This window comes from Oncorhynchus nerka, linkage group LG7, assembly GCF_034236695.1.
Source record: "Oncorhynchus nerka isolate Pitt River linkage group LG7, Oner_Uvic_2.0, whole genome shotgun sequence".
Lineage (NCBI taxonomy): Eukaryota > Metazoa > Chordata > Actinopteri > Salmoniformes > Salmonidae > Oncorhynchus > Oncorhynchus nerka.
In genome coordinates, this window is record NC_088402.1 from 76,500,808 (window position 1) to 76,519,138 (window position 18,331).

The window sequence follows — 18,331 nt, forward strand, 5'->3', positions numbered from 1 at the left end:
TTTCTATATGGACCTCGCTTTGTGCATGGGGGCATTGTCATGTTGAAACAAGAAAGGGACATTCCCCAAACTGTTGCCACAAAGTTGGAAGCACAGAGTAATCTAGAATGCCATTGTATACTGTAGCATTAAGATTTCCCTTCACTGGAACTAAGGGGCTTGAACCATGAAATACAGCCCCAGATCATTATTCTTCCTCTACCAAACCTTACAGTTGGCTCTATGCATTGGGGCAGATAGCGCTCTCCTGGCATCCGCCAAACCCAGATTCGTCCGTCAGATTGCCGGATGGTGAAGCGTGTTTCCACTGCTCCAGAGTCCAATGTCGGTGAGCTTTACACCACTCCAGCTGATGCTTGGCATTGCACATGGCGGTCTTAGGCTTGTGTGTGGATGCTTGGCCATGGAAACCCATTTCATGAGGCTCCCGACAAACAGTTCTTGTACTGATGTTGCTTCCAGAGGCAGTTTGGAACTTGGTAGTGACGTGTTGCAACCGAGGACAGATTTTTAGGCGTTACGTGCTTCAGCACTTGGCAATCCCGTTCTGTGAGCTTGTGTGGCCTACCACTTCACGGCTGTGCCGCTGTTGTTCCTAGGCATTTCCACTTCACAATAACAGCACTTACAGTTTACCAGGGAAGCTCTAGAAGGTACAGAAATTTGAAGAACTGACTTGCTGGAAAGGTGGCATCTTATGATGGTGCCACGTTGAAAGTCACTGAGCTCTTCAGTAAGGACGTTCTTCTGCCAATGTTTGTCTATTGAGAGTACATGGCTGTGTGCTCGATTTTATACACCTGTCAGCAACTGGTGTGTCTGAAAAAGCAGAATCCACTCATTTGATGTGGTGTCCACATACCTTTGTACATATAGTGTATGTATCCTAAGGCTAGATTGTCTCGTGCAGTCCCAGCAGCGAATGTGAATTCAACAATGACTACAGTTTGACTTGCTGTAACTGCAAGAATGTCTTCTGTCGTCTCTTTTGACGTTTGGCCAATGTGCATACAGTAGTATGTCTCCAATATTACATGGCCAGTAATCAATAACAACTTAATTTTTCTTTGTGTTCATGGGACCTATTTGTTGGGATGCTTCTTCTTCCACGGTTGCAATGTAATGTGTATGTAATGCTGGTAGAACAGAGCAGTAAAAATGAAATATAAAAGCATTTTTAAATGCTGCCACGGTTACTTACTATATAAACATTTGTCATGCCTCATCTAATCTGATAATCATAATTTACAGTAATAAGAGATCTCTATGGTCCTGAGGCTATCCATATCAGAAACCTGATTTGGGTCTAACTTCCATTGGGTACATTGAACCTTGACTTTGTCAATAGGCCTGGTAATAGATTAATAGAGAATCACACTGTCTCGGATCCTGGGTAAAGAGCTGGCCCACTAAAGATGACGAGCGAACATAATGACGATTAAGGGTAACAATCGTATCATTCAATCTTATCGATCGTATCATTCAATCTTATCAATCGTATCATCGTATCAATCATTATTTACTGCTGTTCTTTAATTATTTGTTATTCTTATCTCAAACTTTTTGGGGGGTATTTTCTTAAAACTGCATTGTTGGTTAAGGGTTTGTAAAGTAAGCATTTCACCTGTGACGAGTAACATTTGGATATCCTGGGACTGGAGTGTGCAATATCTGAAAGTGAATTAGTAGATAAAGGAGGACTATATCGGACAACTGTCTGTAGAACGTTAAAAAAATGATACAAGAAAATAATAATAGAACTGGGTAAAAATAATATGACTGGGAAAATAACAACTCGCAAGATTCTAAATAGCACATGAATGTTGTTTTAATGAAGAAACACTGAGGGAGGGGAAGAGTCATTCCTTTCAACTCTGGAAATGGTTCAGTCAGGAACAAGAGCAGTATCATCCAATGGACAATAATATTATGTGTAGTACACTTCCATTCACTAGAAATTTGTGACAGTATTTTTCAACATGTCTTAATCCAAAGAAAGAAACAGAGACAATATTAAAAATGTCAAAAAAGGTGAAATAATATCTTCATCAATGATGAGTGGCCATATTTATTTCATACATACTCAGTACATCAACCATACCCAAATATATCTTATGATGATATACACAAATGGGAATTCAATGTATTATTGATTTGTGATTGTATGATGTTTTTCTCATCTGTGTTTATGCAGTGTTTAGTCCTGTCAATTACACAATAATCACATTGTAACCTTTCCCAATGAGTAATGGTGACTCTACTCAATGTGATTATACAGAGCCTAAAATCCTTCATTTTATCAAACCAGAGCCATACTGTATATATAGATCTATAGATACACATAGATTTATTTGGGTCTGGCACAACACAGTTGACAACCCCTTCTCGGGCTGATGTTACTGTCAGTTACCACAGTTGTTCCACAGACACTCAACTGAGACTGTATATGTCATGGTGGGAACTTCAGTCGGGGAAGACAGAAGAACGCTATTCAAAATCCAACATGAAGGGCATGGGGATGTGGGGAGGGAATACACAATAACGCAAGAAAAAAAATGATGGCAAGCTTTTCTGATTGCTCTACAACAGCAGAATCAAGCCTGAAATAAACAACAGAAATGAATCAAATAAAGAAACAAAAATAAATAAAAATGAAGCAACTTTAAGTGAAATGATAGTGCTCATTCTTAGAATATTAATCAACATTAAACTCACAAAATGTGAAAAGTTTGTGAAACTATGATGCCATATTTGTCATGTGGTCAACCAGTGTGGGCGAGCATGCTCATTGGAGCTCCATAGGTCACAGTTAGCACGCACCCCACCAGGCAGGTTTCAACTGTTTTCCCTCACTGCTGAAGTAATCTACTCTGTCTGCTGTATGTCTACTGTTCGTCTCATCCAATCGGTCTACCCCAAGTTATGGAAGCCATATCCATGTCAAATTATTTTGGTATGAATCTGCTTGCATAGTGCGTTAGGTACAACAGCTAACAAAATGATACAGCTGCTAGAGTTCCATATCAGACCTGTTAGTTCTATGAGACCTACTGAGGCTAGTTGCTACTGAACCTGAAAATGACTGAGGAACATCTTGACGCAGTTCTGCGTTAACCCTCCTGAGGATTTAGATGGTGAGACGCGAACATAAAGTACACACACATAGAGCAACAGTACACAGTTTACACGCATTTAGTACAATCACATACAGTACACACACAACGTCATATAGGGATAAAAATATGGTCCCGTGTGGCTCAGTTGGTAGAGCATGGCACTAGCAACGCTAGGGTTGTGGGTTCAATTCCCACGGTGGACCAGTATGAGAAATGTATAGTGCACGCACTACTGTAAGTTGCTCTGGATAAGAGCGTCTACTAAATCAGCGTTTCCCAAAGTTGGTCCTGGGACCCCCACATACCCAGACTGAACTGATATTTACCTGACTTGGAAATAGTAAGCACATGATTGTGACTGCAGAAGCAACATTACAAAATGTCTTAGAATTCTCAGAACCGCTCATAATAAAAAAAACTTCAAAATACAATCTACATTCATTCTTTAAAACACCACCTTGACGTCTTTTGAGATCTACTCAATCAGATAGGACTCATGAGGAGACTGAGCCACACTAAAAATACTAAAATAAACCTCAGATTTAATCTGGAGAACAACACAACCTCCCCAACCTCAGGAGAGGTGAAAGAAAGTAGGCAAGTGTAACATGTGTTTTACACTGATATTATTTCAAATGTAGAAATTAAGTAAATGTAACAACATATGTACTACATTAATATAAGGAGACAGACACATGAGTGTTAGTGCGCTGTATTGTCATGTCTGACTTAATAGCACCAAGTTTAAAAAAAACAATTTACAGACACAAAAGAGGCAACCATGCTAGGTGTGGAAAGGCAAGGTATTTTAGAATCAGATCAGAAATGATTTGGCAGAATTGAACGGCACCATTACTTCTAATAGCTTGTTTTAAAATCCTGTCTGTTTGTTTTTAAAATCCTGTCTTCCCCTGAGATGTGTCTTGATGCTGCTTTGTGACGTGACCTCTGTGACCCCCCTACCAATAGTGTGACAAGGCTGTGATCATGCTCGCCCCTCAGGTTCCCCTACAGAAGTGAAGAAGAAAGTAGAAGGCCTAAATGTCTTCAAGTATTAACACAACTAGGCCCTATAAAAAAGCCCTGGACACACAGTATTAGAACCCAGATTCAACTCTAGGACAATGTAGAGCAGTTATGGTTAGTTTGCATGTTTCCCCCACAAATATATAATATATATTTATATGTATATAAATAAAAATTCAGTGCTGTAAAAACATCTCCAACTCCATAGGATCTGACCCATTGTAGAAGGCCTATAGCGTTTTACTCTCTTGTTGTCATGGCTAAAAGCTACTGCCGGGAGTATGTAAACTGTACTGGATCTGTGTTAATAGTCCTTGACCTTCATTGACAATACAACACTGAGGAAGTGAAGACTTGTTAATATCATTTCATTTTTTCTCTTTTTTTTTTGGTTTAATGCACATAGAGCAAAATATCATTTCGTGTTGTGTATCTTTGTTTTTGGTAGGAGCAAAGCACCACGTTTGTATCAAACTGACTGTGTGTACGCATGTATGTAAGTCTCTGTGTGTTTGCGTGTAACTGTGAATGTCTGTGTGTATCTTGTCTCCATAGTCTCTCTGTGTGTGTGTGTGTCTGTGTGTGTGTGTTTGTGTGTGTGTGTGTGTGTGTGTGTGGGGGCTGCTGTAGGTCTATGAGGAGCAACGGCCCACGTTGATGCCATTCTCTGCGGTGGCCTGCAGCTCGATGGGTCTGGCCAGCTGCTCTCCCGGCCGGGTGTTCATCAGAGACAGGTTCCTCACACAACCTTCGAGCCCCGAGGAGAACTTCCCTCCCGTCATCGCAAATATGTCCGGGGCGCCACCTGTAACACACAAACACACATGAGTACACGCACGCACACAACCTCAGTGTATGTCCTTAGAGAAGACACAATATCACCTCTGTCAATCAGTCATTTGCCTATAGATTTGGGACACTGTACTTTCTAACTTTTTGGAGACCTTGAAAATGAATACTTGACATTTTCCCAACATGTCTCTAACGGGAAGAAGGACACGTACCCAGGTATACGTTGCCTTTGGTGTTCACCATGATGCTTTTGCCTTGTGATTGTCCTTGTTGAATGGCTCCTCCGTCTATCTGAATATATCCCTGTTTACCAGTTCTGATCACACACACAGAAGAAAACGTTCCTTACTCGTATAATCATTACACTTCATCACAAAGCACAGAGAACATTCGTTGAGAAAATAAATCACTACTAAAACTATAAACATTTTCTATTCTATTAACAGTAGATCTTCCACTGTATGTGGAATAAGAGGTGAATAATACAAGTTGTAACGGAGCATGAGAGTGGAAGGTCATGTACTGTGTGTTACCTCACAGCAGTGACCTTGTGCCATCTGCCATCGTTGATGGGCTCTCTGGACTGGATCTGAGACTCACCACTGCCCAGCTGGTAGCTGTGGACAGACAGGGAATATGCAACAGCAGCATTACTACTGGGACTACATAGAGGAGAATAAAGACCTACATTGGGGCCTGAAATTACTTACACCCTTGATAAAGATACAATATAGCTCAGTATTTTAATTATTTATTTTATACAGTCATTCTTTCTCAGGTGTCAATCATTTTGGACCCCACCGTATGTGCTTATTTAGGACTGGTGCAAACAATATTTACTTTACCAATGAGATATACGAACAGCATGGGCATATTCCTTAGGATACCACCACAGTAATGTCAGTGATGCTTTCTTACCTGAAGACAAAGTGTCCGTTTTGCAGACCAAGACTGATAAAGTCCTTGCCCTTGCCTTGATCTCCAAGTTCCTAGAAATAAAGTTATTTAGATGACAAATTATAGGAAAGTTATGACAGTATAATGACAGACAGTAAAATAGCATATACTGTATCATATACAGTAGGTATACTCAAATTCTACTTGAGAAGGTCTGGTCAGACACATTTCCTAGGTGGCAAAGGTCTGGAGAAATATTGTAATTTTTTGGCGTAGTAACAAACCCCCACCTCGCAACCCCAAACTGCTCACACTGTTTTTGTTGGAGGAGAGAAAATGTTGCAATTTTAAACCTAAATTCCCACAATTCTTCAAATTTTGCAGAGAATCCATGTCTTATGTGTGTTTATATGATACCACGGGTCGAAGCCCAACCGAGTAGTTGAGAACCGCGGTCCGTATTGACCCCATTCTGGGTCAGCCAGTTGAGCATGGGGGATATACTGTACAGTATATCTAACATACTGTATATCTGGATCATACAGTAAAACCATAATGGATTTTTTCATATACTGAGCGCACAGGTTTTGTATTAAGACTTGTGGAGTTCCCTGTATTGTATAAGATACACACAAATATATTTTTATACCTATTCAGGCTTTGATCACAAACCTGAATCAAGCTCCTTTTGGTAGTACAGAACAAATGTTACATGCAACATAACAATGAGCATTGAAGCTGTCACAGCCATCGTGCATATTATACAACATACATATTATTGTTAAGGATTGAATGATTGTATTTAATTGTTAATTAAAGCTAGTAGGCTGCTCCAGCCGGAGAAAACAACACAAGTTCAAAACATGTATTCCATAGTTATGGTATAGATATAGTGTAAGACTGTCAAATCATCTTACAATATATCTATACATGAAGTACATATCCTGAAATATACCATATTTACCAGGTGTTTTGGTGAGGTGGATACCTTTTTACTAGCATGCATCTTGCGGAAATGGCTAGCGCCATTAACTGACTCCTGGGGAAGATGGGAAGGGGCTTGGGTTAGAGAGGCAAAGCAACAACCAGGCAACATGCAGTGCAGTCAGTCAAAACAGTGCTGTCAAAACCATGCCAAACCATGCCTGAACGTGGAACTGTGACGTGGCTCGCTCAGAGCCAACATGCCAAACCATGCCTGAACCTGGAACTGTGACGTGGCTCGCTCAGAGCCAACATGCCAAACCATGCCTGAACCTGGAACTGTGACGTGGCTCGCTCAGAGCCAACATGCCAAACCATGCCTGAATGTGGAACTGTGACGTGGCTCGCTCAGAGCCAACATGCCAAACCATGCCTGAACGTGGAACTGTGATGTGGCTCGCTCAGAGCCAACATGCCAAACCATGCCTGAACGTGGAACTGTGACGTGGCTCGCTCAGAGCCAACATGCCAAACCATGCCTGAACCTGGAACTGTGACGTGGCTCGCTCAGAGCCAACATGCCAAACCATGCCTGAACCTGGAACTGTGACGTGGCTCGCTCAGAGCCAACATGCCAAACCATGCCTGAACCTGGAACTGTGATGTGGCTCGCTCAGAGCCAACATGCCAAACCATGCCTGAACCTGGAACTGTGACGTGGCTCGCTCAGAGCCAACATGCCAAACCATGCCTGAACCTGGAACTGTGACGTGGCTCGCTCAGAGCCAACATGCCAAACCATGCCTGAACCTGGAACTGTGACGTGGCTCGCTCAGAGCCAACATGCCAAACCATGCCTGAACCTGGAACTGTGACGTGGCTCGCTCAGAGCCAACATGCCAAACCATGCCTGAACGTGGAACTGTGACGTGGCTCGCTCAGAGCCAACATGCCAAACCATGCCTGAACCTGGAACTGTGACGTGGCTCGCTCAGAGCCAACATGCCAAACCATGCCTGAACCTGGAACTGTGACGTGGCTCGCTCAGAGCCAACATGTCAAACCATGCCTGAACCTGGAACTGTGACGTGGCTCACTCAGAGCCAACATGCCAAACCGACAGCCAGTCTGTAAGTTACATCAATCTCAATACAATGAGAAAGAAGTGAGATGTGAGAGCCAGTTAAAAACATGAGTAACAACCAAAAGGAAAAGAGCGGTTGAATGCCAGTGAACCACTTTTAGTCTTAGAAAAGCGAGACACAAATCCAATGTATTATTATAATTACTATTATTAATGACAGTGAGTGTAAACGGAAGTGCTGAATCAAAGTTCTGTATGGTAGGTTATTGGTAAATATGTGATTAGATAGTAAGGATGAAAAATAGTGCTGTGTATTGCCCCGGGGGTGCATGAGTATGGTGGTCAGGTTAGGACATACCACTCCCTGCCACAGGATCAGGCCCTCTTTGGAGTTGCTGTTGACCTTGATTTCCAGCTCAATGGTCTCTGGAGTGTCAGGGCCGCTGCAACACACACATACACACACAGACATTATAACACACATACAGACATTATAACACACACACACACATACAGACATACACACACACAGACATTATAACACACATACAGACATTATAACACACACACAGACATTATAACACACACAGACATTATAACACACATACAGACATTATAACACACATACAGACATTATAACACACACACAGACATTATAACACACACAGACATTATAACACACATACAGACATTATAACACACACACACATACAGACATACACACACACAGACATTATAACACACACACAGACATTATAACACACACACAGACATTATAACACACATACAGACATTATAACACACACACAGACATTCACACACACAGACATTATAACACACACACAGACATTATAACACACACACAGACATTATAACACACACACAGACATTATAACACACACACAGACATTATAACACACACACAGACATTATAATACACACACAGACATTATAACACACATACAGACATTATAACACACACACACATACACACACACAGACATTATAACACACATACAGACATTATAACACACACACACACAGACATTATAACACACACACACACAGACATTATAACACACACACACACAGACATTATAACACACATACAGACATTATAACACACACACACATACAGACATTATAACACACACACAGACATTATAACACACACACAGACATTATAACACACATACAGACATTATAACACACATACAGACATTATAACACACACAGAGACATTATAACACACACAGACATTATAACACACATACAGACATTATAACACACATACAGACATTATAACACACACACAGACATTATAACACACATACAGACATTATAACACACACACAGACATTATAACACACATACAGACATTATAACACACATACAGACATTATAACACACATTCAGACATTATAACACACATACAGACATTATAACACACATTCAGACATTATAACACACATACAGACATTATAACACACACACACAGACATTATAACACACATACAGACATTATAACACACACACAGACATTATAACACACACACAAAGACATTATAACACACACACAGCCATTATAACACACACAGACATTATAACACACACACAGACATTATAACACAAATACAGACATTATAACACACATACAGACATTATAACACACATACAGACATTATAACACACATGCAGACATTATAACACACATTCAGACATTATAACACACACACAGACATTATAACACACACACAGACATTATAACACACACACATACATTATAACACACATACAGACATTATAACACACATACAGACATTATAACACACATACAGACATTATAACACACACACAGACATTATAACACACATACATATATTATAACACACACACAAAGACATTATAACACACATACAGACATTATGACACACATACAGACATTATAACACACATACACAGACATTATAACACACACACAGACATTATAACACACACACAGACATTATAACACACACACATACATTATAACACACATACAGACATTATAACACACATACAGACATTATAACACACATACAGACATTATGACACACACACACAGACATTATAACACACACACAGACATTATAACACACACACAGACATTATAACACACATACAGACATTATAACACACACACAGACATTATAACACACATACAGACATTATAACACACATACAGACATTATAACACACATTCAGACATTATAACACACATACAGACATTATAACACACATTCAGACATTATAACACACATACAGACATTATAACACACATTCAGACATTATAACACAAATACAGATATTATAACACACACACAGACATTATAACACACACACAAAGACATTATAACACACACACAGACATTATAACACACACACAGACATTATAACACACACACAGACATTATAACACAAATACAGACATTATAACACACATACAGACATTATAACACACATACAGACATTATAACACACATGCAGACATTATAACACACATTCAGACATTATAACACACACACAGACATTATAACACACACACAGACATTATAACACACACACATACATTATAACACACATACAGACATTATAACACACATACACACATACAGACATTATAACACACACACACATACACACACACAGACATTATAACACACACAGACATTATAACACACATACAGACATTATAACACACATACAGACATTATAACACACACAGACATTATAACACACACAGACATTATAACACACATACAGACATTATAACACACACACACATACACACACACAGACATTATAACACACACAGACATTATAACACACACACAGACATTATAACACACACACAGACATTATAACACACATACATATATTATAACACACACACAAAGACATTATAACACACATACAGACATTATGACACACATACAGACATTATAACACACATACACAGACATTATAACACACACACAGACATTATAACACACACACAGACATTATAACACACATACAGACATTATAACACACATACAGACATTATGACACACACACACAGACATTATAACACACACACAGACATTATAACACACACACAGACATTATAACACACACACAGACATTATAACACACATACATATATTATAACACACACACAAAGACATTATAACACACATACAGACATTATGACACACATACAGACATTATAACACACACACAGACATTATAACACACATACAGACATTATAACACACACACACAGACATTATAACACACATACAGACATTATAACACACATACAGACATTATGACACACACACACAGACATTATAACACACATACAGACATTATAACACACATACAGACATTATGACACACACACACAGACATTATAACACACACACAGACATTATAACACACACACACAGACATTATAACACACACACAGACATTATAACACACACACACAGACATTATAACACACACACACAGACATTATAACACACACACAGACATTATAACACACACACAGACATTATAACACACATACAGTGCATTCAGAAAGTATTCATACCCCTTCCTTTTTTTCTTTCTTTTTCTTTTTTACAATTTGTTACATTACAGCCTTGTTCTCAAATGGATTAAATAAACAAAATCCCTCATTAATCTACACACAATACCCCATAATGAAGAAAACAGGTTTTTAGAAAATGTTTGCAAATGTATTAAAAATAAAGAACAGAAATACCATTTTTACATAAGTATTCAGACCCTTTACTATGAGACTTGAAATTGAACTCAGGTGCATCCTGTTTACATGGATCATCCTTGAGATGTTCCTACAATTTGATTGGAGTCCACCTGTGGTAAATTCAATTGATTGGACATGATTTGGAAAGGCACACACCTGTCTATATAAGGTCCCATAGTTTACAATGCATGTCAGAGCAGAAAAAAAACATGAGGACAAAGGAATTGTCCGTAGAGCTCAGAGACAGGATTGTGTCAAGGCACAGATCTGGGAAAGGGTACCAAAACATGTCTGCAGCATTGAAGGGCCCCAAGAACATAAAGGCTTCTATCATTCTTAAATAGAAGAAGTTTGGAAGCACCAGGACTCTTCCTAGAGCTGGTACCCAGCCAAACTGAGCAATTGGGGAAGAAGGAACTTGGTCAGGGAGGTAACCAAGAACCCGATGGTCACTCTGACAGAGCTCCAGAGTTCCTCTGTAGAGAAGGGAGAACCTTCCAGAAGGACAACCATTTCTGCAGCACTATACCAATCAGGCCTTTATGGTAGAGTGGCCAGACGGAAGTCCCTCCTCAGTAAAAGACACATGACAGCCCACTTGGAGTTTTCCAAAAGGCACCTAAAGGACTCTCAGACCATGAGAAACAAGATTGAACTCTTTGGCCTGAATTCCAAACCTCACGTCACGTCAGGAGGAAACCTGACACCATCCCTACGGTGAAGCATGGTGATGGTAGCATCATGCTGTGGTGATATTTTTCAGCGGCAGGGACTTGGAAACTAGTCAGGATCGAGGGAAAGATGAATGGAGCAAAGTATAGAGAGATCCTTGATGAAAACCAGCTACAGCGCGCTCAGGACCTCCAACTGGGGCGAAGGTTCACCTTCCAACAGGACAATGACCCTAAGCACACAGCCAAGACAACACAGGAGTGGTTTTGGGAATGTATTTGAGTGGCCCAGCCAGAGCCCGGACTTGAACCTGATCAAACATCTCTGGAGAGACCTGAAAATAGCTGTGCAGCGACGCTCCACATCCAACCTGACAGAGAGGATCTGAAGAGAGGATCTGAAGAGAATTGAATTTTGAATTCAATTGAATTTTTAATACATTAGCAAAAATGTCTTTAAACCTGTTTTTGCTTTGTCCTTATGGGGTATTTTGTGTAGATTGATGAGGAATAAAACTATTTAATCTATTTTACAATAAGGCTGTAACATAACAAAATGTGGAAAAAGTCAAGGGGTTTGAATGCTTTCCAAATGCACTGTACACATGGAGAAAGAGAATGTAAGAGGGGGAGAGGGAGAGAGAAAGAGAGAGGGGGGCGGGAGACCCAGACATGGTTTTAAAACTACCTAGACCATGTCAATGTCTCAATACAATAGTGACAATTGTAGAGAAGGAAATTGATCAGCTTAAAGAAAGTTACTTCCTTCTCCACTTGGGAAACTATGGCTCACCTTCTGGGGAAGATAGTCTTGGGAAGAGCAAGGTAACCGTTGTCATAGAATTTAACTGCATACTCAATGGGGGCATCTATAAAAACAGTGGAAAACACAACACCTCAGTTTCCTGTATGTTGCTATATTGAGACTTAGTGTTAGTGCTCCCTCCGGTGGCAGCAGGGTGAATAGAACCTCCGTCCAACTGGCTCAGTTAGAAACTAACAGTGGTTAGTACACAAGAATTAAGAAAGAGGGAAAAAGACAAATAAATGTTCTTATCAATACTTGTATTTATATTTTTAAATAACTCTACTTTTGACACATTCCTCAACACAGTATTTTAAACTAATGTTGCAGATTGAAAATTCTGTATTGACAGACAAACTGTGCAAAATACCAGAGCCAGACGACATTCTCCATAGTACATGTCATTCATCACACACACTAGGTCTGTAGAGTCAAGCGAGACAGGCATCTCAGTGCAGTGTGGACCCAGGCGATCGAGTGCTCCATGCATAGTTATCATCTTCAAGGGAGTTTCAACTCACCCAAATGGCTCTCACATCATAATACTTTCATCAAAATAGTTTTAGTGGTTAGTAACTGACAACGAACATCCTTGTTCCAATGGGTAGAAAATAATGCATTTCACATTCTCAGTTTCCAACGAACGAGAGCAGAAGTGGAGAAAAAAAACAGTTGTTCTGTTGTTGATTTGGACAGGCAGTTTGGAAGATGGCAGTTTGGACAGGCAGGTTGGAAGACGGCAGTTTGGAAGATGGCAGTTTGGACAGGCAGTTTGGACAGGCAGTTTGGAAGACGGTAGTTTGGAAGATGTTACAGTAAGTAGTTGGTTTTGTCACAGACTCGACAGGACACTTGTTTAGGAGAGGACAAAAGGGGAATTCTAAATGTCTTGCATCTCTAAAACATACACAGTATCTCAAACAAGAGAGAGAAAAAGTGCCAAAGGGCCAAAACCCGATAATACACAACCGCAAGAAGACGCAATATCCATCTGCACACTACCGTACCCTTAGCCTTTAACAACGTACAATTCCCCCCTCCCAACATTTCACAGGATAGGAACCCCAGCCACCAGTTCAGTACAGAATATAAATGTGTAGCGTTGTTTTGGTAGTACAGTGTTGTGTAAGTTTCTCTGATTTGCTGAGTGTGTGTGTTAGGCTGGCGGCGGGGGCCATGCGGGGGCTCTCGGGGGCCCTTAGGTCGAGCAGATGGGCCCCTGACTGTTAGTCACAGTTGTGTCAGGCAGAACTGAAGGGAGGGATACTGTACCATTCCCCCCGCTACCCTCCAAATTCCACAGGGCATCGGTGAAGCTGGAGACCTGGCCTGTGTGTGTGGAATATAGCCATTAGAGGGCAGGGATAAGACGCACCAGATCATGTGGCTTTGACACCCAACACTACAGAGCACTGCTGGATCCTATAGAGTAGAATAGTTTTTGGATGTTACGTTGTGGAGGTTAGAGTCTGGAGAATCATCTTCATATGGGCCCATTCCTTAGACGAGGGGTCTGGTTGAGGCCGAGCTAATGCAATGGTCCATGGGAGAGAGATTGTTATGTCTACTAGTAACTAATATCTCTGTCTAGACTATAGGGGTGTATTCTAAGCTAACATATACACAGTGCTACTGTGAAGCGATTTGATGGTATGCCCAGAGATGTCTGTATCTCCTAATGAAGAAACAGCGCTACAAACAAAATCAGCAAACACAATTATACCATACATCAGCATTTATGGCAACAGTGCAATTGTTGGACTAATTGAGAGAAAACAAAATACTATATGTGAACACAGTCAAAGTGTTATAATTAGGTAATTAGGTTGCAATGATTTCTTATCCAGATACTCTATCCAGAATTGTTCCATTTGATCTGCTAGTCTCCTTCACTGTCTATGATAATAAAGTCACATCTAATGGGACTAGAATATATAGTGGAATGGTTGTGTGTGTATTGTGTATAGGAGGGGACTACAATATATAGTGGAATGGTTGTGTGGGTGTAGTGTATAGGAGGGGACTAGAATATATAGTGTATTGGTTGTGTGTGTGTAGTGTATAGGAGGGGACTACAATATATAGTGGAATATATAGTGGAATGGTTGTGTATAGGAGGGGACTAGAATATTTAGTGGAATGGTTGTGTGTGTGTAGTGTATAGGAGGGGACTAGAATATAGAGTGGAATGGTTGTGTGTGTGTAATGTATAGGAGGGGACTAGAATATATAGTGGAATATATAGTGTAATGGTTGTGTGTGTGTAGTGTATAGGAGGGGACTACAATATATAGTGGAATATATAGTGGAATGGTTGTGTATAGGAGGGGACTAGAATATTTAGTGGAATGGTTGTGTGTGTGTAGTGTATAGGAGGGGACTAGAAAATATAGTGGAATGGTTGTGTGTGTGTAGTGTATAGGAGGGGACTAGAATATAGAGTGGAATGGTTGTGTGTGTGTAGTGTATAGGAGGGGACTAGAATATATAGTGGAATATACAGTGGAATGGTTGTGTGTGTGTAGTGTATAGGAGGGGACTAGAATAAATAGTGGAATATACAGTGGAATGGTTGTGTGTGTGTAGTGTATAGGAGGGGACTAGAATATTTAGTGGAATGGTTGTGTGTGTGTAGTGTATAGGAGGAGACTAGAATATAGAGTGGAATGGTTGTGTGTGTGTAATGTATAGGAGGGGACTAGAATATATAGTGTAATATACAGTGGAATGGTTGTGTGTGTGTAGTGTATAGGAGGGGACTACACTATTTAGTGGAATGGTTGTGTGTGTGTAGTGTATAGGAGGGGACTAGTATATATAGTGGAATGGTTGTGTGTGTGTAGTGTATAGGAGGGGACTAGAATATAGAGTGGAATGGTTGTGTGTGTGTAGTGTATAGGAGGGGACTACAATATTTAGTGGAATGGTTGTGTGTGTGTAGTGTATAGGAGGGGACTAGTATATATAGTGGAATGGTTGTGTGTGTGTAGTGTATAGGAGGGGACTAGAATATAGAGTGGAATGGTTGTGTGTGTGTAATGTATAGGAGGGGACTAGAATATATAGTGGAATATATAGTGGAATGGTTGTGTGTGTGTAGTGTATAGGAGGGGACTAGAATATTTAGTGGAATGGTTGTGTGTGTGTAGTGTATAAGAGGGGACTAGAATATATAGTGGAATATACAGTGGAATGGTTGTGTGTGTGTAGTGTATAGGAGGGGACTAGAATATTTAGTGGAATGGTTGTGTGTGTGTAGTGTATAGGAGGGGACTAGAATATTTAGTGGAATGGTTGTGTGTGTGTAGTGTATAGGAGGGGACTAGAATATATAGTGGAATATACAGTGGAATGGTTGTGTGTGTGTAGTGTATAGGAGGGGACTAGAATATATAGTGGAATGGTTGTGTGTGTGTAGTGTATAGGAGGGGACTAGAATATTTAGTGGAATGGTTGTGTGTGTGTAGTGTATAGGAGGGGACTAGAATATATAGTGGAATATACAGTGGAATGGTTGTGTGTGTGTAGTGTATAGGAGGGGACTACAATATATAGTGGAATGGTTGTGTGTGTGTAGTGTATAGGAGGGGACTAGAATGTATAGTGGAATGGTTGTGTGTGTGTAGTGCATAGGAGGGGACTAGTATATATAGTGGAATGGTTGTGTGTGTGTAGTGTATAGGAGCGGACTAGAGCAGTACTCACTCTCTCCACAGACGGGGCCATTGAAGCCTACAGGACACACACACTGGCTGTTGACACAGCTGCCTCCGTTCTGGCACTGGTCACTGCTCTGGCAGGTATCCTTCAACACCTCACATCGCTCACCTGGAGAGGGCACAGAGACAGGGGTCAGAAATTAGAGGGGTTAAAGTGGCATTAGGGGGAGAGATACACACGACAGTTGTCGTTTGGGAAATATTATTTTCAGAATAGGGTTATTGAATGCCAATTATTAAATCAATCTACGGCACATAGCTCTAACCAAACTGAAATCCCATAGATAAATGAAGTACTAACTATACAATGGACTCACCCTCGAAGCCGTCCTTGCACAGACACTGGTACTCATACTCGGCGCTCGGCATGCAGCTGGCCCCGTTTAGACAGGGGTTGCGGTCACAGGGACTGTTGTCCTTACACTGGATGATGGCCATGCTGTCTGTGAAGCTGTAGGACAGGTCCACCTTCTTACCGTTGATGGACACCTGGACAACGGACAACACAGAGGGTTAGAGGTCCAATCAAGTCCAATTATTCAAGTCAAACGATCAGGGAAAAGAAGACAATTTCATGTTTGTTTTTTAAACTGTTGATGTTCTGTGACTGTGTGGATATGTGACGCTATTGTAGTAATATGGTGGTTATAACCATGACATAAGTGCTTATGAATTATAATAAAGGCCATCATGGCTCATGCTGTGTGTGTTTTGAGCTCACCTCTCCTATGCATCCATCGTACACAACACTGATGTTAAGGGCCTTGGGTATGATATCAAAGTTGGGGACTCCTCCTAGGTACATGGGGGTGTGGATATTCAGGCCCTGGGCCTTGCCTGGCGACGACCTCCTGACCTCCCGGCCACCGTCAATCTTCAGAGAGCCATCCTTGTCGAGGCGCCCGGCTTCCAAGCGGTGCCACTGGCTCAGGGTGACCGGCTCAGGACTGCGCAGGACAGCTTGGCCTGGAAACAAAGACAGTAGCATGATTTCCACTATTATACTGTCTGAGTACGGCAGTGCTTGCTAATGCCTTGCTAGTTTCCTTTTCCACTGTTTTGTTGATACCTGAGAGGAGCTAAGTGTGAAAACTAGGCCAATGAAACAGAGGAGATACTTAATCTAGAGAAAATGATTATATCGGTCAACAGTTACAGGTGACTCAATCTATTAGTTAAAGGAATTCTTCAGGATTTTGGCAATGATTAACTTTTGGATACCATTTTTATGTCTCTGTGTCAAGTATGAAGTAAGTTAGATGTAGTTTCGCGAGCCAACACTAACTAGCATTGACTGGAAGTCTATGGTATTTCCTAGCATGCTAGCAGATACCATAGCGCAATGACTGGGCAATGTCTACCAGTCATTGCGGCTAAGGCTAATTATCAATTGTGCTATCAACTTCATTCAAACTGCAAGCAGAGACATAAACATGCTATCCATGAGTTCATCTGACTCTGGGGAAGTAGATAAAGTGCCCCATTGCCAAAATCCCGAAGTATC

The 18,331-nt window shown here is 40.7% G+C and overlaps 1 protein-coding gene across 13 annotated transcripts in view; it reads right to left on the minus strand.

Moving 5' to 3' along the window:
- Positions 1 to 1,810: 1,810 nt before the first annotated feature.
- The window catches only part of hspg2 (heparan sulfate proteoglycan 2), a 220,979-nt gene continuing 204,458 nt past the window's right edge, over positions 1,811 to 18,331 (minus strand). For 8 of the 13 annotated variants that reach the window (XM_065020820.1, XM_065020822.1, XM_065020824.1 and 5 more), the window contains 11 exons: positions 17,549 to 17,793; positions 17,145 to 17,316; positions 16,814 to 16,936; positions 14,381 to 14,437; positions 13,097 to 13,172; positions 8,198 to 8,282; positions 6,796 to 6,870; positions 5,853 to 5,923; positions 5,468 to 5,551; positions 5,147 to 5,250; positions 1,811 to 4,947 (listed from right to left, as the gene is read on the minus strand). In XM_065020820.1, the coding sequence (XP_064876892.1) occupies positions 4,775 to 4,947; positions 5,147 to 5,250; positions 5,468 to 5,551; positions 5,853 to 5,923; positions 6,796 to 6,870; positions 8,198 to 8,282; positions 13,097 to 13,172; positions 14,381 to 14,437; positions 16,814 to 16,936; positions 17,145 to 17,316; positions 17,549 to 17,793 (1,265 nt within the window). In that variant the 3' untranslated portion in view covers positions 1,811 to 4,774. The remainder of the gene's footprint in view (positions 4,948 to 5,146; positions 5,251 to 5,467; positions 5,552 to 5,852; positions 5,924 to 6,795; positions 6,871 to 8,197; positions 8,283 to 13,096; positions 13,173 to 14,380; positions 14,438 to 16,813; positions 16,937 to 17,144; positions 17,317 to 17,548; positions 17,794 to 18,331) is intronic. The other 5 variants (XM_065020823.1, XM_065020825.1, XM_065020829.1 and 2 more) reach the window with 2 other exon arrangements.